Consider the following 27,372-nt stretch of genomic DNA (forward strand, 5'->3'; position numbering starts at 1 on the left):
ACTCTTCCATCCCCCTTTCAAAGAATGATCACTCCACCTGTGCTAAGTATCCTCCTCTACCTATCTGTGCAGGGATCTAACCAATGGTTATCTTCTCTTCTATCTTCAACTTTTCTCTCTGCCAGAAACTTCTCAGCATGCAGAGACACTTTACCTATCTTCCACATCCTTTAACTCTGACATCTCCCTCCACAATCACAGCACTTGCAATAATTTGTAATAATCTACTAGTTTATTTCTCTCACTGAATTAGACACTTGATGTTGAGTAGCACCAAGACCATTTTGTTCACTTCTATGCCCAAGAAAGTACGCGGTTTTTAGTGGTAAAAAACTAATTGAATCACTGAACAAAAAGCACACAAACTTGAATGAATGGAATACCTTCATTTTCTACAGTTAAGTAAAAATGTACCGGGATACTTTGACACATAGCAAAGATGTCCTTGATGTACAATAACACATCAGGTAACCTTGCTTTCCCTTGGTCCATTATTAACCAGGAGGATGAAGGTGATTGATGTACATAAGTGGACAGATAACTGGGTGGTTTGAGAAATGCTCAACAATACATTAATTGTCTGCAAATATAAACACATGCTATACTTTAGTTCAAAAACTAGGATTTCAACTAAAGGCAAATTTGTGCCTACAACATAAGCAAAAAGAATTCTACAGGAGACTCCAGCCAGCTTTGATATCTTACCAATATCATCCTTCTTGCTCCTCAAGTGATATCTGTTAGGGGTTCGTTTATAGAAGGCTTCGACCTGCTGTGCAATAGGCACATATGGAGAAGCTGTTTCACCAAATTTTCTTTTCTTTCCTTGGGACAGGTTAAAAGGCTTTATAATGGTGCATCCCTTAGTCACTCGGGCCTGTAAAGAAAGAAGTTGTTCCCAAATGAAACAGTGCAGAAGCTCAGATCTACCACTAGTCACATATTCAGCAGAGAGAATCAAAAGAAAAAGGGCCCATGTAAAGCAATATTATTATTCTTAAGTCTGTCCGTCTTTGAGCATGGGTTATAACCAGTCTATTCCCATTTTCGGGAAAAAAAAAAAGAAGAATCTAGCACTTAGCAAATTGTTCAACAATACACACAAAGTGATTATTCACAAGTATATTAATATTTTGCAACAATCAAAAGCAAATCTGATTATATTTAGAGGGAACAAAAATAACTGAAAAGGCACCCCATCCTCAATCCCATTTAAAAAATGATTAAGCCCTGGCCAGTTTTGCTCAGCGGTTAGAGCGTCAGCCTGTGGTCCAGAGAGACCCGGGTTCGGTTCCCGCCAAGGACACGAACCTCGGTTGCAATTTGTCCCCAGCCCTGGTTGGGTTCCTTGTACATCGATGTTTCTCTCTCTTTCTCCCTCCCACTCTATCTGAACAAAAAATTAAAAAATGTCCTCGGGTGAGGATAAAAAACAAACAAAATGATTAAACTTCTGGGAGTGGATCAGGTCAGGCAGCTGCCTGACTCAGACTCTCACACAACCTTCCCCCAAATTGACTGACGAAGAAGCCTACTCCTTGGACCACTAATTTTGATTAAATTGGTCTCTCAATAGAAACAAAACTCTTTCAGAACCTACATCTAAAAGTAAGAAGCATACCCTAGGGTTTAAGATTGAAAGACTGACTTCAACCAATAATGATGATGATTGAAACTGCAAGTAGAGATTCTTAGTACTAGAATTTTTATTTAGGATTGTTACTGTTTTTGTTAGTGCTCTGGTAACAAAACTGCACAGGATTTACGAGGTCTGCCCCAACCCCATTTTCCCCATAAATGCTATTATATTTGGTACTCAGCTTGGCAAACAAGGTTTGTTCAAGAATTTTGTAACAGCACAAGCTATAACAAGCCTGTGCTTATAATTTGCCAGCCATAATTCTATGTGTTTTATATACATTCTCAATTCAGTTTCCATGGCAACTTGGCAAGATGGTTCCCAAAGAGACAATGATTCATCCAAGAGCACAGAGCTAACAGAAAGCAAAGTGAGGATTTAGATCTTAATTCAATTATATTACTGTAAGAAATGACCACAAATGCTACAACCAAAATCCTCACTGAATTAGTAAGAAGAATACTCATTTAGTCCATCAACTTACAGGAGATGGAGGATGTTTTCGCAGTTCAGATGTAAAGTTCACTTCCTTATACTCCTCCTGGTTCTGAGGATGTTGTTTGATTCGCTCATCTGTGCGGAAGTGGAAGTTGATTGATTTGGTTACCTGGCTCACTGATTTCTTCACAGGTTGCCCTGAATGAGGAGAAGGGTAAAACACAGAGGTAACACTAAGGATAGAGAACGTTAATCAGTAAATCCCCTTTTATCCAGTCCGTTTGGTCTTTCTATTACCATGGATCTAACTTTGTTCAAACCCAGTATTTGAAACAGTCCTCAAGGACACTAACAGATATGCCTTATTCACTGAGTTGAGTACTGCTGGACTTGAGGCCCTTCAGTCAGATGCAAACTGTAAAGAGGTAGCACAGGGGAGAAAAATCCCAATTCCCAGGTGTGGTCATAGGTCTGAAGACACAGAGTAACTAGAATTTATTGATTTTTAATCCTCACCCAAAGATACTTTTCCACTGGTATTTTTTAGAGAGACTAGAAGGAAGAGGGGGAAGGGAAGGGCAAGAGAGACATCGATGTTAGAGAGACACATCAATTGATTGCCTCTCACACTTGCCCCAACCAACCAGGGCTGGGATCAAATCTGAAACCTAAGTATGTGCACTTCACCGGGAATCAAACCCAAGACCCTTCGGTGCACAGGCTGTCAGTCTAACTATTGAGCCACACCGGCCAGGGCTAGAATACTTTTGATAGGCAAAGCTCTCAGTTGACTTTAAAAGCACACTTAACACCTCTAAGAGGGAAACCCTACAAACTCCAGGATGCTTTTTTCAACCTAGTAAGCAGGGCTTTATAGCTTCAACTCCACCAATAACAACTCTATGTCAGAGCAAAGCAGAACTCTGACTCCTTCAGCTCCCACAGCCACAATTGAATACATTCAGCTTTCTCTTCCTCTGCCTAGGATAAAATGGGAAAACAAATGGCCAAGCCAATTGCTTTATCTTCTCTCTTAAACCTAATTCCTTTTTTTTTTTCTAATACAAAGAAAAAGAATTAGGAGGAAAAGAAAGGAGAAATTAATTCTGCTTGAAGAAATGAAGTAAGTCCTCATGGGAAAAGGCCTCAAAAGATGGATATGACTTCTAGATAGAGACAGAGGAACACCATGCTCTAAGAAAAGGTCAATGTATGTAAAATGTTCTAGGGAATGATAATTGGGATATAAATGGTACCCACGTCTAGCCTTCTAAATAAACACATTATTTTATGCCAACTACTGACCAAGAAAGCCTTTTTTACTATAGAGACATAAAAAAACCCTAGCAAGATTATGAGAAGCACCCCTCATAAACCAGACTCAACCAGAGCCAAGCTGACCTGCTCCTGCAAGAGCAAGTTTCTTGAATTCTTCATTCTTTCTCCGCATCTCCATCACCTCCTGCTGCATTTTCATGCTCTTCTCCAACTCTTGCTCCTCAGTACTTTTTAGAATCTTCTGTCTAAAGGGAAAATCAATAAAGGATATAAGAAAGAAGAAAGAGGCTTGATAATTCAAAATAATCTAAAAGTATTATATAGATTAGATTTTTAAACCGAGATAAAATAATCATCCAAACAAAAAGTATTATCTAATAGAGCCATACTGATTTAATTAATCTATGAAAAAAAAATCCAGATGAACAATTTACACCAAAACATTGAACAAATTTTCAGAAAACGGCTAAAACAGACTAGAAGATACTATAAAAGATCCACAAATTGAACTATATAATGATTAGCTTTATGCTACAAAAAAATTAAAAAGCCAGTAGAATGGGGAAAATATTTGCAACAAATATGGCAAAAGGTAAATATATACAGAATATATACGGTGACTTAGGAATAAAGCCAGAGAGTTTAAAATCCCAGCCCTATCCTTTCATTTTCTGCCTATGTGATCCTGACAAAATGATTTAACTTCTCGGAGCCTTAGGTTTCTCCACTATAAAATGAGGAATATACTCATCACAGAATATTTGTGACTATTAAATCAGATAATGTTTCCAAAGTATCCGACACATAGTAAAAGTTCCAGTACAGTAGCCATTCTTAGTAATAAACGGAAAAGGAAACAGACAATTCATCCAAGAGGAAATATGGAAAAGGTGTTACAATGATAGTAATACAATGTTGTCAGCAATCATGCAAATACAAATTTAAATAACTGAATGCCATTGACAATATAGCAATTAATGTAGAACATTTTGTAAAATTCTTTTGTTGTTAATCCTCTTCCAAGGATATTTTTTCCACTGATTTTTAGAGAGTGGATGGACATTGATATAAGAGAGACACATAGACTGGTTGCCTCCTGCACGAGCCCCAATCAGGGACGGTGATCAAACCTGCAACCCAGGCATGCACCCTTGACAGGGAATCAAACGTGTGACCCCTCAGTTTGCAGGCTGACATTCCAACCACTGATCCACACTGGCCAGGGCAATGTGGAACATTTCCTTTTTTTAATATGTTTTATTGCCTTGGCCGGTTTGGCTCAGCGGTTAGAGCACTGGCCCATGGACCAATGAGTCTCAGGTTCAGTTGCGGTCAAGGGTACGTTCCCCAGTTGTGGTTCATCCCCGGCCCTGGTAGGGTTGTGGGGGAGGCAACCAGTCAATGTGGCTCTATCGCATCAAAGTTTCTCCCTGTCTCTCTCTCTCTCTCTCCCTTCCACACTATCTGATAATAAGTAGAAAAATATCCTCAGGAGAGGAATAAAAAAATAAATGATTTTATCGATTTTTTTTTTAGAGATAAAGGGAGGAAAGGAGAGAGAGAAGAAGGGAGGGAGGGAAGTGAGAAAAAGGGAGGGGGAGAGAGAAGGATGGAGAGAGAAACACTGATCAGTTGCCTCCTGTATACACCCCAACCAGGGATCAGAACCCACAACCTGGGTATGTGCCCTGACCAGAAATCAAACTGGTGACCTTTTGGTGTACAGGATGACCCTCAACCAACTGAGCCAAACACTGGCCAGGGTGGGAACATTTTTTAAAGTAAAAAGAATTCCGTGAAGATAAGACAAGGCAATAAAAACATTCAAAGCTAATGGCATTTCAAACCTATACATTCATTTCAGAAATAAAATTGGCAATAAATATCAATAGACATAAAACTAGTCATTGAGAAGACTAACCAAAAGAAAAAGCTCTGCCTATAAAGATGGTCACTGACTAATTATAATAGTGAAAAATTGGAAATTACATTTTCAACAGAAGATATTTAAATATAATGAGAATATTAACTATCTACCAAAAAAGGATAAATGTGAAGATTTTATAGAACAGAAAAAAATAAATCAAAGTCTCATGGTGAGTGAATAAAGCAAGCCCAAATGTTGTTTATATACTGATTGCACAAATATATTTTATTTGAATAAGGACCAAAAGGGAGCTTAACAAAATAAAACATTCAATGTAGGTAGTAAGACCTTTACTTTTTCCTTTTACAGTTCTTTTATGTTGTTTAATAGTATATTTTCCCCAACATTTAAGACTTGAGCCCCCACCAGGATATAAAACAATTCACTTCATCACGATTATAGCCTTAGGAGTTTCCCAAGCTCCATGCACATCAAACACACAGGACATGTACCCATCTGTAATTTTACTTTATTGATTCTAATGTTTAAATTCAGGAACGAAGCATGCCTTACAGGTGGCATAAAGGCACAGTATGTCTGTCCTTAGCTTTCTCTGGGGAAGACTCATTCTTTCCAGAAGTATCTTGATAAGCACTACTATCTTCCTCTTCTGGCTTCTTTTTATTGTTAGAATTTGAGTTCAAAAGAACAAAAAATATCCTCTTAATTCCCTAAAGCATACCCTGCTCTAGCCTCCTCCCCAAATCTACCACATATGACTTACATTTTGTCACTCTTTAGGCCAACAAGTATGACTCAACCACAAGATTCTTCCACTAGTATCACCAGATCATATGTAGTAATGGCTATAAAGGGTAAACTTTAAGAATACCAATAGAAGTCAAGATCAGAGTTGTCCAGTGATGGTTCAAGAGGGTAGAAGGGATTCCAACTGCTCATCATCAAATGCACAAATGGCACACAGCTAGTTGTCTTCCCAATATCTATTCTGTTCTATTATTAATAGAACTCCAATTTTGTTTGGGGCTATAATGTACAAAGGTAAAAGCATTGTACTTGCATCAACAATCTCTACTGCAACTAGGAAGGATCCATGACACAGTTGGCAACTGAGATATAACAAGGGCTTCTGGAAAATATTTCAGTTTCTTGATATGGGTGCTGCCCCTCTTCCGTTGCCTCCTTCTTCTCTTGACCTTGGGTGTGATATCTAGATATAGCAGCTATCTTGTGGCAATGAGGCAACAAGCACAAGGAAGAAGCTAAGAAACAGAGCAGCCACCTTGAAAAACAAGAAATAAAAGCTAACGCTCACAAAGATTCTGCCCTGGCATTGTTCAGCCACTGACCCACAGCCAACAGCAACCTTTTGTGAAGCAAATAACTAACTACTCTATAAACTACTACTCTAGCTGAACAGGTAAAATACATTACTAACTGATAAAAATAAGAGCACCATATATTCTACTTGCTATTAACCATAGGAGCAACAGAGGTAAAACTATGCCAAGTGACAAGCTGTGGCTACTTACACTTTCATTCTTTTGGAGGGTGGAGTTTCACTGCTGATTACAGGAGTAGCACATCTCTTGGCTTTCATTTTTACATGGTGTTTTTCTTTCTGTGCCAAATCTTTCTGAGCAGAGAGTCTAACAGATCTCCTGTGGTAAAGGAATTGACAAAATTTATCTGAAATGAATACATCTACTACAGATATGTAAATGTTCTTCAGAAATGTGAAAATATGTCAAACTACAAAAGGCTATAAAATGTTTAATGGTATTATTTCAGTTCTAAAAACTAATCTCTTCTTGTTCTGGCTGGTTTAGCTCAATGGTTAAAGCATCGTCCTACAGACTAAAGGGTCTCGGGTTCGATTCCCTCTCAAGGGCATTTACCTGGGTTGCAGGTTCATTGACCGGCCCCGGTTGGGGCTGTGTGGGAGGCAACCAATCGATGTTTCTCTTTCTCTCTCTCTTCCCTCCCTCCCTCTACTCTATCTAAAAATCAATGGGCCCTGGCCAGTTTGGCTCAGCGGTTAGAGCATTGGCCTGCGGTCTGGAGAGACCCGGGTTCAGTTCCTGCTAAGAGCACGTACCTCGGTTGCTGTTTGTCTCCGGCCCTGGTTGGGTCATGTGGGTGGCAACCACTCGATGTCTCCCTTTCACGTCGATGTTTCTCTCTCTCTCTCTCTCTCCTCCTCCCACTCTATCTGAACAAAATATCGAAAAATGTCCTTGGGTAAGGATAAAAAAAACAAATGGCTTCTGGTTCCATTTTTGATGGGGGCACATACCTGAGTTTTAGGTTCGGTCCCCAGTAGGGGTAAGTGCAGAAAACAACGAATCAATGTTTCTCTTTCCCGTGGATATCAACCCCCCCCCCCTTTATCTTTCTAAGCAGGTTCTCAGGTGAGAATTACAAAAAATAATAAAATTAAAAATAAAACAAATTTTCATCATAAAATACCGGTACTTAAATGCATTGGTATTTGTAAATTACACCTCAACAAAACAGATTTTTTTTTTTTATCCTCACCTGAGGACATTTTTCCATTTTTTGTGCAGATAGAGCAGGAGGGAGAGAGAGGAAGAGAGAGAGAAACATCAATGTGAAGGGACACATCGAGTGGCTGCCACCCGCACGACCAACCAGGGCCAGGGACAAACTGCAACCGAGGTACGTGCCCTTAGTGGGAACCGAACCCGGGTCTCTCTGTACTGCAAGCCGACGCTCCAACCGCTGAGCCAGATTTTTTTTTAAAGGCATTGGCAATCACCTAAGAGAATTCCCTTCTTTCATAAGTGAGAAAAGTAAAAAAAGATGGTGACTTGATTGACCTTGTTATATAGTTAATTGCTATCAGAATTGAAATTAGAGACCAGATCTCCTGGAAACTAGCCATAGTATTTATTTTCTTTTTGTTTTAACCACATCCCTTTTTGTTAAAATACAACACATATACCAAAATGTACACAAAACAAAAATTAAGTTAAATGATTACAAAGTGAAATCTCATAAAATCACAACCTATACTAAGAAACACAACACTGGCAACAGCTGCTATCTTGACTTGTTTTATAGTAATCATTACTTTTTATCATTTTACCATATAAGCATGCATTCCATTAACATGGTATAGTAGTTAGGAAAGAAAAAAAAAAAAAACCTTTACATAATGCAATCAGGCTGCTGCAAGTATTTTTTTCTGTCTGGTTTATTGTTTGTGAGATTTTACCACATTGATTCATGTAGCTTCAATTCATTGTTTTCAATGCTGCATTCATTGCAGGAATGTACCACTATTTATCCAGTCTACTGTTGATTCTCATGTCTCTTGGTGCAGTGGTACACATGTTGCTGTTGGGTATCTTAAGTCATAAGATTGCTGGGTCATAGGACATGTATGAAAACAACTGAAGTTGTTTTCCAAAGCGCTTGTACCAATTTATGCTTACACTGGCAAATTTATAAGAGTCTGCATTGCTCTACATCCTCCCGAACACTAGGTATTGTCAGATTATTTAATTTTAGCCATATTAGTTGGTATGTAGTAGAACCTTGATTGTTTTTCCGATTAACAGTGAGACTGAGCAACTTTTCACATTTATTGGCCATTTGGTTATCTTCTTTCATAAAGTGCCAAGTAATTCAAGTCTCTTACTTGCTTTCTACGGGTTACCAAACTTTTTCTAATTGATTAGTAGAGATTCTTCATATACTCTAAATATGATCCCTTTGTAAATTTATGTTACAAATATATTTTCCCACTATGGGGAATTATCTTTTTACTTTCTCTCACTCTTCTTTTAAATCCTCACCCGAGGGTATTTTTCTATTGATTTTCAGTTCGAGTAGGAGAAAGGGAGACAGAGAGAGAGAAAAAACACTGATGTGAGAGAGACACATAGATTGGTTGCCTCCCGCACAACCCTAACCAGGGCCAGGGACTAAACCTGCAACCAAGGTATGGTGCCCTTGACCGGGAATTGAACCTGTGCCTCCTTTCCAAGGGCCGACACTCAACTGCTGAGCCAAACCAGTTAGGGCTCTTTTTACTTTCTTTATAGTGTCATTTGATTAAATAAAGGTGCTCAAATATACCAACAACCCCCACCCCACATTACGGTTAGTGCTTTTCTGTATATTCTATGCAAAAAATCTTTCCCTATTCTAAGGTCATAACTATATTCTCCTACATTTCCTCATATGAGTTTTAGCTTTCACATTTAGATCTACAATCTACCCAGAAGTGACTTTTTTTTTGTTTTGTTTTGTTTTTTTATCCTCACCCGAGGACATTTTTCCATATTTTGTTCAGATAGAGTGGGAGGGGGAGAGAGAGAGAGAAACATCGACGTTAAAGGGACACATCGAGTAGCTGCCACCCTCACGACCCAACCAGGGCTGGGGACAAACTGCAACCGAGGTACGTGCCCTTAGCGGGAACTGAACTTGGGTCTCTCTGGACCACAGGCCAACGCTCTAACCACTGAACCAAACCGGCCAGGGCAGAAGTGACTATTTTATACAGAGTGACGTACAAACCAAGTTTCATTCTGTTCTGTTTGGATATCCATTGTCCAAGCATTTAATGAAGGAAAGTTAAAAAAATTAAACAAGCACTGGTCAATTTGGCTCAGCGGTTGGAGCATCAGCCTGTGGACCAGAGAGTCCTGGGTTCGGCTCCCACGAAGGGCACGTACCTTGGTTGCGGTTTGTCCCTGGCCCCGGTTGGAGTCATGTGGGTGGCAACCACTTGATGTGTCTCTCTCACTCTCTTTCTTCCTCTCTCTCTTCCCCTCCCACTCTATCTGAAAATAAATGCAAAAATGTCCTCAGGTGAGGATAAAAAAAAAAAAAAAATTAAACAAAAACCAACAACAGAAAAAAACCACTTTCCCCACAGGCCTGCAGTACTATCTTAGTCATATATCATTGTCCATACATGGGAAAGTGAGTTTCTATTTGATTCCACTGTTCTCACTGTTGTGGTAAGACAACACCTCCATGGCAAAATTATTATTACTGACTAAGGTCTTGTTGACTCTTAACTTCTGTGTCAAATGAGTTTTGTCCATCTTTCTGCCTATCCATCTAAACCATGTGAAAATAAAATAGTAGGGAATTTGTATGACTGTGTACACCATCTTATTCCATCTGCTGATCCTTTCTAAATTAGGCATCTCTGAACGAAGATAAACCTAATATATGAGATAATGGCTGTAATGTTTTACCATTTTCATAACGTGTTATCATTTACAAAGTACTGTCACATATTATCTTATTTGGTCCTTTCTTACAATTAGCTCCTTTATTCTCAGTAAACTGAGGCTTTTAATAGTAGAGGGTACCTGCCTTTAAAAAACAACAACAAAACATCCAGGTCTTCTGACTCTGACAGCAGCTATCTTTCTGTCATACCATCATTTCCAAAAAGCATTCCAGAATTCAGTCAGGATGACGAACAATTTTAGTAATCATATACATATACAAAACAGAGAAGCCACGGCACTAACACTTTCTTGGATTCTGAAGGAAACTATAAGACACCAGGTCTCTTTTCCATAGGTCCACTTCACAATCTAAACATGGAACAGAAACCTAGAATGAACCAACAGAAATCTCTTCAGACTCCTGTGATATAGACCTAGCTGGTTGAGATTTCATAGAATTCTTTGATTAAAATGGACTTCTTGCCCTGGCCAGTTTTGCTCAGCGGTTAGAGCGTCGGCCTATGTTCCAGAGAAAGCCAGGTTCGGTTCCCATTAAGGGCATGTACCTTGGTTGCAGTTTGTTCCCGACCCTGGTTGGGTCGTGTGGGAGGCAGTCACTCAATGTGTCCCTTTCACGTCAGTGTTTCTCTCTCTCTCTCTTCCTCTCTCTCCCCTCCACTCTATCTAAAAAAAAAAACTAAAATAAAATAAAATGGGCTTCTTTACCAGAAAAGATTAGTATAAGCTTATGTGATACCATCCTCAAAAGTGATGCCCTTATGACAGCATAACGCTTTGCAATGGGTAATTTCATTACTTCTGAGCAATAATATTATAAATATTCTGCCATTCCTCTTCCTTGAGGATATTCTAGGTGATGTCAAAGTATAAAGCAATAAATAGTCCTGCAATTTAAATTCTGGGTGGGTAGTTAATTTTTAGATGCTGAAAGTTCTGAGATTGCTAGTGCAATATTGCAGGTTAATCTACCCATCCATCCATTTGTTCATTCATCAAGCATTTATTCAGCTTCTGCTCCAGCCAGACACCATTAAGTACTAGGGATACAGGCTACTTGCCCTTAAAAAATTTACTTATAACGAGGTAAATTAAAAAAAAAAAAAAAATCTGTCAAATAACTGTAAAAACAAAATCACAACCCATGGTGGTGGTGCAAACAACAAGGGCTTCGGAACCAAACTGAGCAGTTTGAATCCTGGCTCTGAAATAAAGTTACCTTGGACAATCAACTTAGTATCTCTGACCCCTTATCCATAAATTAAACATATTACCTACAACTCATAAATGTTATGAAAATTAAATAAGGTAACATAAAGAATCTAATAAAGTATGGAACACCTACTAGATGCTCTGTCCAGTAACTATTCTTTGAACATCAATATAATCACTACTTTGGACCCTGAAACGGTCTTACCTCAGAGGCTGAGATGGAGTATTTCTTGAGGTGGTCCCCTTGACTTCCACAGCAGAACAAGCATTTGAGGGAATGGACTGTTGCTCCAGATTTTCTTTTTCTGACTCTTTGTAGTAAGTGTTTTCAACTGCCAGAGAGTAAAAACTAGTTAGCACTTAAATTCCAAGAAAATAAGTTGAAAAAGAGAGATACAGGATGGAGCAAAAGTAGGTTTTCAGTTGTTTATTTGGAAAATACAATTAATAAATAATGATACAAGAATAAAATCTGTTTCACGTACTCACAACTGTAAACTTACTTTTGCCCTGCCCTGTACACATGACTTAATACAGAATTCTGGATTGAAAATTCTTTGTGTGTGTGTGCGTGTACACATACAGCCCCCTCCTAAGCAACGGAACCTTTGGTTCTAGTGAAATGTTAAACAGAAAACCAATTTATAAAAGCTTCTTTGGCTGAATAAAAAATAAAGCATCCAGGGATCTGCCTATTTGCTAGCCTAAAGCACCACCTAAGAAAAAAAACATCCCAATCACACCCTCATGACATTTTAAAGAGATAATATTTTGAAAGCTTCCACAGAGAAAAAGAAACCACCTAAGATGCAAGAAAAATAGGGTAAGATGAATTTCTCATCAATGACACAGAATATAGAAGATAAAACAAAAACAATGCCTTCAGAGTAGTTAAAAAAATTTTTTTAAATCTACAAATTCTATATTAAGTCAAATTTTCAATTGTATATGAAGGTGGAATAATGTTATTTTCAGACATGATAGAACTCAAAATTATCTTCTCCTGTACCTAATCTTGGGAAGATCCCTGAGGATGTACTCCAGCAAAATGAAGGACAAATAAAATAGACATATGCACTGGCCAGTTTGGTTCAGTGGTTAGAGTATCAGCCTAAGAACCGAAGCGTCTCTAGGTCTGATTCCAGGTCAAGGGCAGGTATCTGTGCTGCAGGTTCTATCCCCACCCCGGTTGGGGTTGTGAGGGAGACAACCAATTGATGTGTCTCTCTCACATCAATGTGACTCTCTCTCTCCCCCACTGTATCTAAAAAGCAATGGAAAAATATCCTTCAGTGAGGATCAACAACAAAAAAAAGAGAGATAGGATCCAGGAAATGTCAACAAAGATATTGAGAAGATATTAAGAAAAAGCCCTGGCCGGTTTGGCTCAGCGGTTAGAGCGTCCGCCTGTGGTCCGGGGAGACCAGGGTTCGGTTCCTGCTAAGGGCATGTGCCTCGGTTGCAGTTTGTCCCCGGCCCTGGTTGGTCGTGCGGGTGGCAGCCACTCGATGTGTCCCTTTCACATCGATGTTTCCCTCTCTCTCTCTCTTCCTCTCTCTCCCTCCCACTCTGTCTGTACAAAAAATGGAAAAATGTCCTCGGATGAGGATTAAAAAAAAGAAGAAGATATTAAGAAAAATAAAGTCATCCCCTAAAAAGCAGTTATAACTTCCAAGGATCATTTTCCAATATGCTAAAGAATGACAAAAACTTAAGTAATTGATGAACCTTAAAGAAAAGAGAATCTATCTGACCTTAACGTCAGGATCATCTTTATATGGCCCCAAGGCTACGACATTAAAACTGTGGAGAACCAAGGAGGAACAAGAAGAAATGCAGTTGCACATCACACTAACTGACCTGTCACTGAATAATATTTACATAACCATAATAATGTAAAGGTTGTGAATATAATCATATTACCAGACATTATGGGTATAACTGCAATATAAAACAGTAAGAGATAAAAAATGTAGCATTTGAGAAAGAGAAGTGGTACAGAGGTGGGAGGGTGAAAAAGATATTTTATCATTAAATACTATGATGTTACCATGGCCATCATAAAGAGAAACAGAAAAAAAAGTACTATGAGAATACTGAAAAAGAAATAATCAAGTAAAAGCTTCATGAAGAAATAATATTTGATGGTATAGCTTATGAACTGAGCCTTGATAAAAGAATAAAACCCCAACTATATGACAGGGGAGAAAAAGCCATGAAAACATACTGCATGCATTATTTAGTCCAGAGAACAAACATTTGGCTCATTGCCAAAAGAAAAATTTTTGAAGGGAAGGAAAAGACATGGAAACGAATAAGCAAACAAAAAAGATAGCATATTATATCAAGGTTACAATAGAGGCATTTAACCTAATTAAAAGGCAGAGATGGCCCGGCTGGTGTGGCTCAGTGGATTGCCCCATGGACTGAGAGATGCGGTTCGATCCCCAAGAGGGGGCATGCAGGAGGCAGCCGACTGATGTTTCTCACATCGTTGTTTCTATCTCTCTCCCTCTCTCTCTCACACACACACACACAAAATCTATAAAAAAAATAATTCAAAGGAAAAAAATCAGGTTAAAAAAAAAGGCAGAGATGATTACATTAAATTTTAAAAAGCAAGACCTAACTTACACTAATCAAAAGAAAACTGGAGTTAATATCAAAGTAGATCTCAGAACAAAGAATATTACCAAAGAAGATCATTTCAAAATGATAAAATGATCAATTCATCAAGATGACATACAACTTAAATGTTTATACATCTAATATCAGAGCTTCAAAATACAAAGCAAAAACTACAAGGAGAAATAGACAAATCCATAATTACAGTCTAAAATGTAATACTTCTCTCTTGAATTGATGAAGGAAGTGGACAGAAAAATCAGTAACATTATAATAGCTACAAAAATATATATATGTTAATATGCATGGCTGTATTCCAGTAAAAATTTTTACATAAATATGTTATAGTCAACTCACCAAGAAGATGTATAAGAATTATAGACATGTATGTACTTAACAACAGAGCCCCAGATATAAAAAGAAAAAAAAACTAACAAAACTGAAAAAAGAAATAAATGATTCAACAATAACAGTTGAAGACTTTAATATCCCCACTTTCAATAATGGATAGAACAATTAGAAGATCAGTAAGGAAATAGAAGACTTGGGCAATACTATCAACCAACTTGACTTAACTGACATTTATGTAACTTTCCACCCAATGACAGCAGAATACACATTCTTTTGAAGTACACACTGAACAAGACAGACCTTCTGGGCCACGAAACAAGTCTCAATACATTTAAAAGGATTCAAGTAACAAAGTATGTTCTTTTTTAAATTTTTTTTTAATTGATTTTAGAGAGAGGAAGAGGGGGAGAGAGAGAGAGAGACAGAAACATCAATGAGAGAGAACATCAATTGGCTGCCTCCTGCATGCGCCCCACTGGGGATTGGGCCCACAACCTGGGCATGTACCCTGACCTGGAATGGAACCAGAGGCCTCTTGGTGCATGAGTTGACGCTCAACCAGTGAGCCACACTGGCCAGGCACAAAGTATGTTCTTTGACCACAATGGAATTAAATCCATTGAGAAATCAGTAACAGAAACTATTTCTATAACCCCTGCAGATATTTGTAAGTAACACATAAGTAACTTGCAATTAGTAGATCAGTCCTGGAAATCTATGCACAGCATAGAGATTATAGTCAACAATACTGTTTTGTAAACTTCAAAGTTGCTAAGAGACTAGATCTTAATTTTACTCAAAACAGAAAAGAATTACATGATGTGATAGAGATAAGAGATCTAAAATTCATAAGAGATAACCATCCTTATTTATTGTTGGCCTGCTGCCAGGGTTTGTGCCATATCACATGACCCAACATCAGGCAATCCTATCTCTATTTAGGGACTGGGTTCCAAGTAGCATAATCCGTCCATATAGAAATGAATTGGGAAGGGGTAGCAAGAGGGAAGTGACTGTAGTTATTATAAAAGGGCAACACAAGGCTCCTTATGATGTTAGAACTGTTCAATATCTTGACTGTGGTGGTAGATGAATCTACACCGGTGATAAAATTGCATCGAATTTAATACACATAAACAAAAATGAGTATAAGTGAAATGGGAAATCGGAGTAACACTGGTGGATTGTTCGTCACATTGCAATATATAAATGTATCAAATCAAGCTGTACTCCTTGAAGTTATGCAATGTTTTATGTCAATTATATCTCCATTAAAACAAAAAAATGAGCCCTAACCATAGTGGCTCAGTTGGTTGAGTGTCGTCCTACGCACCAAAAGGTCACTGGTTTGATTCCGGCCATGGCACATGCAGGCTTGATCCCCAGTAGGGAGCATGCAGGAGGAAGCCAATTGATGTTTCTCTTTCTCTCTCTCTAAAATCAATAAAAACTTATTTTTTAAAAATGAGTCAGAGAAAATATCAAAAGGGAAATTTAAAGTATTTTGAACGGAATGAAAATTACAACACAACATATCAAATTTGTGGGATGCCACTAAAGCAGTGATTTTTTTTTTTTTTTATCCTCTCCCGAGGATATTTTTCCATTTTTGTACAGATAGAATGGGAGGGAGAGAGAGGAAGGGAGAGAGAGTGAGAAACATCGACGTGAAGGGACACATCGAGTGGCTGCCACCCACACGACCAACCAGGGCCGGGGACAAACTGCCACCGAAGTACGTGCCCTTAGCGGGAACCGAACCCGCGTCTCTCCGGACCACAGGCCGACGCTCTAACCGCTGAGCCAAACTGGCCAGGGCTAAAGCAGTGATTTTTAATCGGTGTGTGTGGCAAGAAGTTTTTAAAACATGCAATTCTGGACTGTCTACTCAGGGGTACTGACCTCTTTTCATTCAGATTGTCAAAAAAAAAAAATAAGATAACAACCAACACAACAATAGCCATCTGGTGTGAATGCCCTGACTTGAACCATAAATATATATAGGTCATATAACAGAGTTGCAACTTATTAGTTATGTTATCGTGTGATTGGTTAATTATTGGTACCAGAAATTCTTATATATAACTATAGGCACCTGATTTTATACAAAGTCACTTTGGAGCCCTGGCCGGTATGGCTCGTTGGTTGGAGTGTATTCACGTACACCAAAAAGTCTCAGGTTCAATTCCTGATTAGGGCCCATACTCAGGTTGTGGGGAGGCAACCTATCAATGTTTCCCTCTCACATCCATGTTTCTCTCTCTCTTTTCCTCTCTAAAATAAATTCTCAAAAAATAAATAAAAATAAAAATTCACTTTGGATCAAAAAGGCCAAGTAATTACTATTAATATTATTTTTTGTAAACCAATAAAAAGTATACCTATTTTTTGACAGATCAGCAAAAAATATGTGTGCCACAGAATTTTAGAATTAGCTTATGTGTGCCATGAGATGAAAAAGGTTAAAAATCACTGCACTATAGCAGTAAAGGGAAATTTATACCAGTAAACACATTAAAAAAGATGATCTCAAATACATGACTTCAGGTGCCACCTTAAGAAACTAAACGAAAAAAAAAAAGAGCATACTGAACCCCAAGTAAGTAGAAAAGAAATAATAAAGATCAGAATGGAGATCCATAAAATAGAAAAAAAATCAATAATACTTGATTGTAGTAATGGCTGCACACTACTCTTATGAACATACTATAAAAAAACAAAGAAAAGTAGGTGAATTGCAACATGTACATTATATCTAAATATAGCTATGACTTCCAAAAAAAATAATCTTTGAGGATTTATGACCTCTTAAAGAATGCCTCTTTTGTTCTGATCAAATAGACAATATTCTACAGATTTCGTAACATCCAGTTTTAATGTCAATCATCTTTTAAAATCAGACAGATGGGGACTTCCGGTCAAGATGGCGGCGTAGGTAAACGCGGTATGGAGTTCTCCCACAACCACATCAAAGTTACAACTAAACTACAGAACAACCATCATTCAAAACCGCCTGAAATCAAGCTGAATGGAAGTCCTACAACTAAGAAATTAAAGCAGCAGCCACATCCAGACTGGTAGGAGGGGCGGCGGTGGCGCGATGGGCTGGTCCCACACCCAAGTGTGGCGGATAAAAATCAGGAAGCTCCCGCGGCTGGGAAGATCCTTCCTGAGGACTGAGGGGTCCCCGTCCCACACCAGGTGCCCCGCTCAGGGTTCCAGTGCCAGGAAGAGAAGTCCCCATAACTTCTGGCTAGAAAAACCAGCGGGAACTGAGGCTCAGGGAAGCTGAAGCGGCTGGAGCCCCAGGCAGCTCCTTAAAGGGCCCGCGCGCAAACGTCTCGGACTCGCTCCCTCTAAGCTTGGAGGAGAGGCAGGCACCAGACTCATACAGGGAAGAACTGAGCTGTTTGGCACTGGAGCGAGGGCTGGAGAGGGGGCTTTCTCTGGCACAAATGTGTGTAAGAGGCCTTTGTTCCTTTGGTGACCCCTTCCCTGGGGGCGGCAGACAGAAGCCGTATCTGGGACTCCAGCAACCTGGCTCACACTGACAGCCCTGCCCTGGTGACTCCCTGAGGCCCTGCCCCGCCCCACCCAACTTTCAAGCCCACCCAAGCTGTTGCCACTTGCTTAACCATAGGATTGGCCTGTCTTGGATCCTGCTTCAGGTTTTCCTAAATTCTTTCAAACGAGCAGCATCTGGTCTCAGCAGCCCCATACCTCTCATTAAGTAATACACTGAAACAAACACAGGAGGCAGCCAAAATGAGGAGACAAAGAAACAGGTCCCAAATGAAAGAACAGAACAAAACCCCAATAAAAGAACTAAGCGAAATGGAGATAAGCAGCCTAAAAGATACTGAGTTCAAAATACTGCTTATATGGATGCTCAATGAACTTAGTGAGAACCTCAGTGAATTTAGGGAGGGCCTCAAGAGCATAAAAAAGGATCAGTTAGAAATCATGGATACACAGTTAGAATTGAAGGAGGCATCAACTGAAATAAAGAATAATTTACACAGCTTCAGTAATAGAGTACGTAAATCCAAGGAGCAAACCATCGATTTGGAATATAAGGAAGCAAAAAATGCCCAATCAGAACAGCAAAAAAAAAGAATCCAAAAAAATGAGGATAGTGTAAGGAGCCTCTGGGACAACTTCAAGCATGCCAACATTCGCATCTTGGGGGTGCCATAAGGAGAAGAGCGAGAACAAGAAATCGAAAACCTGTTTGAAACAATAATGGCAGAAAACTTTCCTAACTTGGTGAAGGAAACAGACATACAAGTACAGGAAGCACAGAGAGTCCCAAACAAGATGAACCCCAAGAGGCCCACACCAAGACACATCATCATCAAAATGCAAAAGGTTCAAGACAGAGAGAGAATCCTAAAAGCAGCAAGAGAAAGGCAGCTAGTTACCTACAAGGGAGTTCCCATTAGGCTGTCAGCTGATTTCTCAAAAGAAACTTTGCAGGCCAGAAGGGAGTGGCAAGAAATATTCAGGGTGATGAAAAGCAAGAACCTACAACCAAGATTACTCTATCCTGCAAAGCTGTCATTTAGAATCGATGGACATATAAAGACTTTCCCAGAAAAGAAAAAGTTAAAGGAGTTCACCACCACCAAACCGTTATTATATGAAATGATGAAGGGTCTTTTTGAAGAAAAAGATAAAATATATGAATAAACAAAATGGCAATGAATACATATCTATCAACAATGGAATCTACAAATAATGAACAAGTAGAACAGAAACATTCTCATAGATACAGAGAACATTTTGTTGGTTGCCAGTTGGGAGGGGGGTTGGGGGATTGGGTGAAAAAGGTGAAGGGATTAAGAAGTACAAATTCATTGCTAGACTGACAAACCTCAAAGGGAAAGGGGTTGCGGGGGTAGGAAGAAATAAGCCAAAGAACTTATATGCATAACCAATGGACACAGGCAATAGTGTGGGAAAAGGTGGGAGGGGGGCGGGAGTGGGGAGGAGGGGGGTCAATGGGGGAAAAATGTGGAACATCTGTAATACATTTTACATCCAACAATAAAGATTTAAAAAAATAAAATAAATTTAGGCAGATGACTCAAAGAATTCTTGTATAATATAAAGCAGTGTATTCTTCTCTCCTACTGGTTTATTTCCCAGCCAGACCCATATGTTATGTTAAAACTTGTCTCTCTCATACACACACACACACACACACACACAAGTTATGTATCTGGCAATCAAATTCTATGTTAGCTTAAATTCCAAGAGATTTTTTTTTTTAAAAAGTGTAGCACATCATTAGTTTCACACTCAGTATGAAATGAATTAGCCCATTTTACCAATAGTAAACCAAGGGATGGAGCCCTCAGATCCTTCAAGCTTCTAATACACTGTCCCACCATTCTGCCAAGGAGCTTTTTACTAACATATTCTCTCTTACCTGGTCTCAAAGGTGTCACAATAGCTTGCTGAGGATTTGCTTTTCTCATAGGAGTTCTGTCCTGAAAAAGCCCTGTCCCATTCTTCCCAGGAAACTTATTCTCCAAATTGGCCTTCTCTTCTGTGAAAAAATAAAAGTGTCATCATTGAAACAAGCAAAATAAGTCAGTGCCATGCACTTAAAATGAGGCCTAAAGCCCCATACCAGTGTACTTCAAACTCATCTGGCAAGTACAAGCAAAGCTCTAGTGATTTAAAAAAAAAAAATGAGTACACATTGTACGTCAGAGACAGACACTAAAAACTTTCACTGAAACACTGGCAACATAGAACAATGTATTACAGAAAAGAAGTGCAGACTTTGCACCGTGAATAGCTCCTTGTCCTTGCTTCACATTTAGAACCATACAAGCACGAACTGGCCTTATCTACCATCTAAATACACCATGTTCCTTCTAAAGAAAACTGTAGCCACCATGCTCTGCAGGGCTTACAAGAGACATCTTACAGTCTGAGTTGAAGTTCTTCCTCAACTGGGACAGTGAGAGGGAGTGTAGGATATGTGAGGAAGCAACAGAGGTAGGCTTTATGCAAGAATTTTATCTTAGGTTCTGCTGTGCCCAAAAGTCAGCACAAAGCAGTGAAATGCCTGTTCTACCAACAGCCTCCTGATAGAAGTGTCAAGATTGTGGTGAGCCCCAGCAACACTGAGCAATAACACTGATTGCAACTGTGTAAAAAAATGTGATTATCTGGAAGAAATTAGAAAGTAATATAGTACAACTAAGGTGGTTTAGAAAAAACAGTGAGATTTTCTTTCTTCCAAACTGTATTTAACAGTATTGTTATGCTAATGTTTTCTTTTTTTGTTTTAAAGAAAAACTCTGAAAAAGAGATAACTACCCAACCATTTCCTCAGGGTTGCAGTGGAACAAGGATATGTGAAGACCCCTGGAGGGTAGTTGGCCCTCCTCTACCTTTCTTCCCACACCACTTCCAAGAGACCTCTGTTCTTAGAATCCCCTCTTGATACCATTGAAGTTCTTCTCCAAAGAATGGCATGTGCCCTCAGATTTGAACTCTGCATTATCAGTGCTAAGTATAGCTTCAATGGACTTTTTCTTCCCCCATCAATATTTATTTCTCTTAATAAGGAATAAAAATGACATGAGAGCCTGCAGGTGTGGCTCAGTCGATTGAGTGTCGTTCCATAGACTGAGAGGTCCCGGTTTGATTTCTGGTCAGGGCGTTTGGGCTCAATCCCCAGTGGGGGGCGTGCAGGAAGCGGTTGATGGATGTTTCTCTCCCACATAAATGTTTCTATCTCTACCTTCTTCTCTAACAAATCAATGAAAACATAATAAAGTAAAAAAAAAAAAAGGACATGAGAAAGAATAAAATGAAGTGGCCCCAGCAACTACCGGCATATCACTGGTCTCACATATTATTCCAAAGTAATATAAATATATAACCATCCTTATTTATTGTACTCTGCTGCCAGGATTTGTGCCATATCACATGACTCAATATCAGGCAATCCTATCTCCGTTTAGGGACTGGGTTCTGAGTAGCATAATCCTTCCATTTAAAATGAACTGGGGCCCTGGCAGGTTTGGCTGAGCAGTTATAGAATGTCAGCCTGTGGACCAGTCAAGGGCATGTAACTAGATTTCAGGTTTGATACCTGGACCTAACCTGGGTCATGTGAGAGGCAACCAACTAATGTGCCTCTCTCACATTGATGTTTCTCTTTCTCCCTCCCTCCCTTCCACTCTATCTAAAAATCAATGGGAAAATATACTTAAGTGAGGATTAACAAAAAAACAAATAAAATAAAATGCCCCTGGCCAGTTTTCTCAGTGGTTAGAGCATGGGCCCACAGACCAAAGAGAAGCGGTTTCGATTCCAGTCAAGGGCACATATCTTGGTTGCAGTTCAGTCCCCTGGTTACAGTTGTGCGAGAGAAGCAACCAATCGATGTGTCTCTCTCACATTGATTATTTTTCTCTCTCTCTCTCTCCCTCCCTCCCACTCTATCTTAAGATAAATGGAGAAATATCCTTGGATGAGGATTTAAATAAATGTAAAAATAAACAAACAAAATGAATTGGGGAAGGGTAGCAGGAAGGAGGTGAGTGTAGTTAGTTATAAAAGGGCAACAAAAGGATCCTTGTGATGTGAGAACCATTTAATACCTTGACTGTGGTGGTAGATCCGCAAACCTACACTGGTGATAAAATTGCAAAGAATTTAATACACATAAACAAAAAAGAGTACAAGTACAAGGGAAATCTGAGTAAGATTGATGGATTGTATCAATGCCAATATCCTAGTTGTAGTATTATACTCTGTGCCCAGTGACGAGTAGAGCAAGTTTTTATGCGGCTGCTATCACTTACAGACATGTTTTTGAGTCCTCGAGTTTCACTAAACTTTGCATCATCATATTTTAAGGAAAATATAGATTTCTGTATTTCCCTATATAGTCCTGAAGTTTAAATTATTTGTCATTCTTAACCGAAAAATAACATTGTCTTATACTGATAGCGCATTCCCAATTTATAGGGCATTTCAATTATTTCTCTCATATCATGGACAAAGTATCTTGGTGCAGACAGAAATGTATATTTTAGTTATTTACTTGCAACCCCCCCTTCTTTTTTGAAAGGTCCTCAGAGTAAAGCAAGCCATTAACCCTTAAAAAGACCAGAGAAAGAAGACACTTACCAAACCAAGAATCTATGTTTTGGGGATCTTCCTCATCACTCAAAGATGTAAAATTGATGAAGTCCATGGGAGCATCATAGGAGTAAGAGGATTTAACTTGTGACATTGTCTCCACCTTGGCACAGAAGAGCAAGTTTTCCAGTATTAGTGTCACTTTTCTCAACAGGACAACTACAAGTAAAGAAATGGTTCAAAAACTTGACTGCACATGTCTTTTATTTTTTAATTTTTTATCCTCACCTGAGGACATTTTCCCATTTTTTTGTTCAGATAGAGTGGGAGGGAGAGAGAGAGAGAAACATTGACATGAAAGGGACACATCGAGTGGTTGCCACCCGCACGACCGACCAGGGCCGGGGACAAACAGCAACCAAGGTATGCACCCTTAGCAGGAACTGAACCTGGGTCTCTCTGGACTGCAGGTCAACGCTCTAACTGCTGAGCCAAACCGGCCAGGGCATTGCCCATGTCTTCTTACTTCAAATCAAACTAAGTTAACTGTTCTTTTTGGTAAGCTGTAAATACTCCTTTAAGATAAATATGGTGCAATTAGAAAGAGGCAAAGTTTGAAGACCCACAATATGCCATGCACTGTTAGGAGTTTTAAATTCAATATTTTATTTTTCCCTCCATCTAATTGACTCTCTCTCTCTGCCCTGAATAACCCAATCCAATTTACTCTCTCTCTGTCCCACACAACTCAATTTATGAAACACATACATTAAATTTTATATCTACTAACCAAAATCTTACTCATCATTCAAAGTCCAATTCAATTCTCTATAAACTCTTTCCCGACTTCTACCTATAATACATAATTGTTGCCTCTCCAAAGCCACAGTGCTTTGTTCACCATCCAATTTTATTAGTTAACTACGCAAATGTCCCTCCTAGTAGACTGTAAATTCCTGAAGGATGGATTTTACTCATTTGTGTATACTACATCCGTCAAGGTGCTTAGAACAGTATCTTATATATAGTAAGAACTCAATACAGTTTTGCCAAATAAAGGTTTTCTCTCCTTATTTTCATAAAAATATTGTTCCTGGGCATAAGAAAAAAAAAGGACTTTAAAAAATATATAAGACTCTCGGTCAAGATGGGGGCGTAGGTAAACGCAGTTACTTGCCTCCTCCCACAACCACATCAAAATTACAACTAATTTACAGAACAACTATGCTCCAGAATCACCTGAAATCAACCTGAATGGAAGTCCTACAACTACAAAATTAAAGCAGCAGCCACATTGAGACTAGTAGGAGTGGCAGAGGCACAGACAGGCTGATCCCACACCCACATGTGGCGGACACAATCAGGAGGACACCTTGGCTGTGAAGGTCCTCCCTCAGGAGAGAGGGATCCCCGTCTCACACCAAGCACCCAGCTCAGGGTTCCAGTGCCAAGAAGAGAAGTCCGCATCACTTCTGGCTGTAAAACCAGCAGGAACTGAAGCTGAGGGAGGCTGAGGCTGCTAGAGCCCCAGGCAGTTCCTCTTAAAGGGCCCAGCCCACACACAGACTTACTTGAACCACCTCCCTCTGAGCTCCAGTACAGAGGGGAGGCAGCTTGAAAGGCACCAGAGATCTACAAGGAAGAACTGAGTTGTTTGGCATCAGGACAAGGACTGGAGAGGCAACTTTCTTCTGGACAAAGGTGCTGGCGGAGGCCCTTGTTCCTTTGGTGAACCTTCCCCCACAGAGGGCAGGCAGAGGGCAGCCATATCTGGGACTCCAGCAACCTGGCTCAGACTGTTTGTCCAGCCCTAGTGATTCCCTGAGGCCCTGCCCCACCCAACTTTCAGGCCCACCTAAGCTGTTTCCAGTGGCTTTACCATAGGACTGACCTGTTTTGGCTGCTGCTTCAGATTTTCCTAAATTCTCTCAAGCAGCATCTGGCCACAGCGAGCCCTTTACCTCTTGCTAAGTGGCCCCATGCCGGCACTAGAAGCAGCCATCAGCAGATCACTTTGTAGCTTAAGCCTGGTGGCCCCAGGTAGAACACAGGCAGTGGCTGCCCTTGCCCCAGAGCCAGCACACCCAATGGACAGCTTCAGACCATGTTGAAGCACCACCATCCAACCACCTCCACAACTGACACACTCAAGAAATGAACTCAGGGGGTACCAGCACACTACTGAAGTAAGTCTGGCTCTGTGTGGCGGGCCCATGCACAGCTGATCCTCCAAGGTAATCAGAGGTCAGTGTTGCAGCTGACCAGCTTGAGTAAAACCCTCCTACTGACGTGCCAACAGCAATCAAGACTCAAATACAACAGAAGGATGTAAAGTCCACATAAGGAGTGTACCTTGAGGGCCCAGCTGGGTGATCAGGGAGGCTGTGCCACTGGACCCTACAGGACACCTACTACAACAGGCCATCCTAAGATGCCTAGGAGACATAGCAACTCTTCCTAATACATAGAAACGAACGCAGAGAGGCAGCCAAAATGAGCAGACAAAGAAACGTGTCCCAAATGAAAAAACAGAACAAAACTCCCCAAAAAAACCCTAAATGAAATGGAAATAAGCAATCTAACAGATGCAGAGTTCAAAACACTGCTTACAAGGACACTCAATGAACTTAGTGAGGCCTCAAGAGCAAGGACCAGTCAGAAATGAAGGATGCACTAACTGAAATAAAGAATAATTTACAGGGAATCAATAGAAGAGTAGGTGAAGTCAAAAAGCAAACCATTAATTTGGAATATCAGGAAGCAAAAAACACCGAATCAGAACAGCAAAAAGAAAAAAAGAATTTTAAAAAAATGAGGTGTATAAAGAGCCTGTGGGACAACTTTAAGCATACCAACATTCGCATCATGGGAGTGCCAGAAGGAGAAGAGACAGGGCAAGAAATTAAAAACCTGTTTGAAACAATAATGGCAGAAAACTTTCCTAACTTGGTGAAGGAAACAGACATACAAGTACAGGAAGCACAGAGAGTCCCAAACAAGATGAACCCCAAGAGGCCCACACCAAGACACATCATCATCAAACTGCCAAAGGTTAAACACAAAGAGAGAATTTTAAAAGCAGCAAGGGAAAAGCAGTTAGTTACCTACAATGAAGCTCCCATAAGGCTGTCAGCCGATTTCTCAAAAGAAACTCTGCAGGCCAAGAGGGAGTGGCAAGAAATATTTAAAGTGAAAAAAAGCAGGGACCTACAACCAAGATTACTCTACCCTGCAAAGCTATCATTTAGAATCAATGGCCATATAAAGGCTTCCCAGACTAGAAAAAGCTAAAGGAGTTCATCACCACCAAACCAGTATTATATGAAATGTTGACCGGTCTTCTCGAAAAAGATAAAAAAATAAGAACAATAAAATGGCAATAAATACATATCTATCAACAATTGACTCTACAAACAAAATGAGCAAGCAGAACAGAAACAGACTCAGATACAGAGAGCTTTTTGTGGTTGCCAGATGGAAGGGGAGTTGGGTGAAAAAAATGAAGGGATTAGGAAGTACAAATTAGTTGTTAGACTGATGAACCTCAAATGGAAGCGGGGAGGTGGGGTGGGAAGAGAGAAGCCAAAGAACTTACATGCATATATACATAACCAATAGACACAGCAACAGTGTGGAGAAAGTAGAAGGGGGGCAGGATTAGAGAGGAGGGGATGGAGGTGGGGGAGAAGGACATCTATAATACATTCAACAATAAAGATAAGTTTAAGCCCTGGCCGGTTTAGCTCAGCAGTAAGAGCGTCGGCCCACGAACCAGAGAGTCCGGGGTTCGGTTCCTGCTAAGGGCACGTACCTCGGTTGCAGTTTGTCCCTGGCCCTGGTTGGGGTCGCATGGGTGGCAACCACTTAATGTGTCTCTCTCACATTGATGTTTCTCTCCCCCCCTCCTTCTTTCCCTCCCATTCTATCTGAAGGTAAATGCAAAAATGTCCTTGGGTGAGGAAAAAAAAAAAAAAAGATGTTTAAAAATAAAAAAATTAATACAATAGCCAGCTGGTGTGGCTCAGTGGTTGAGCGTCAATCCATGCACTATGAGGCTGCAGGTTTGATTCCTGGTCAGAGCACACGCCCAGGCTGTGGGCCCGATACCCACTAGGGGGCATGTAGGAAGTGGCCAATCAATGTTCATGCTCATCGATGTTTCTATCTCTCTCTCTCTCTTCCTCTCTCTCTCAAATCAATAAATGGGGAAAAAAATTTTTTTTAAATAAATAAAATAAAAAATATGTAAGCCCTGGCAGGCTAGCGCAGTTGATTGGAGCGTCGTCCCATACACCAAAAAGGTTGCAGGTTTAATTCCTGGTCAGGGCACATACCTAGGTTGTGGGTTCAATCCCCAGTCGGGTCACGTACAGGAGACAACTGATCGATGTTTCTCTCTCACATCAATGTTTCTTTCTCTTCCTCTCTCATTCTCTCTCTAAAATCAATAAACATATCCTTGGGTAAGGATTAAAATATATATATGTATATGAATAAAAGGCATAATATGCAGATTAAGTAAAAGGAGCAAATCAAAGATATGGGTCCATCCTACTCCTATGTACAAAGTTCTATACTGTTCTGTGGAAACCTATGTA

At 39.8% G+C, this 27,372-nt stretch overlaps 1 protein-coding gene across 3 annotated transcripts in view; it reads right to left on the bottom strand.

Annotated features, from left to right (window-relative positions):
- The window catches only part of TPX2 (TPX2 microtubule nucleation factor), a 57,819-nt gene that overhangs the window by 17,416 nt on the left and 13,031 nt on the right, over positions 1-27,372 (bottom strand). For 2 of the 3 annotated variants that reach the window (XM_036245519.1, XM_036245518.1), the window contains 7 exons: positions 22,823-22,937; positions 20,097-20,216; positions 11,895-12,021; positions 6,776-6,904; positions 3,479-3,600; positions 2,124-2,275; positions 706-877 (listed from right to left, as the gene is read on the bottom strand). In XM_036245519.1, the coding sequence (XP_036101412.1) occupies positions 706-877; positions 2,124-2,275; positions 3,479-3,600; positions 6,776-6,904; positions 11,895-12,021; positions 20,097-20,216; positions 22,823-22,928 (928 nt within the window). In that variant the 5' untranslated portion in view covers positions 22,929-22,937. Of the gene's footprint in view, positions 1-705; positions 878-2,123; positions 2,276-3,478; positions 3,601-6,775; positions 6,905-11,894; positions 12,022-20,096; positions 20,217-22,822; positions 22,938-27,372 lie in introns of those variants that run through there. The other variant, XM_036245517.1, reaches the window with a different exon arrangement.

Source organism: Molossus molossus, unplaced genomic scaffold (assembly GCF_014108415.1).
Source record: "Molossus molossus isolate mMolMol1 unplaced genomic scaffold, mMolMol1.p scaffold_m16_p_6, whole genome shotgun sequence".
NCBI lineage: Eukaryota > Metazoa > Chordata > Mammalia > Chiroptera > Molossidae > Molossus > Molossus molossus.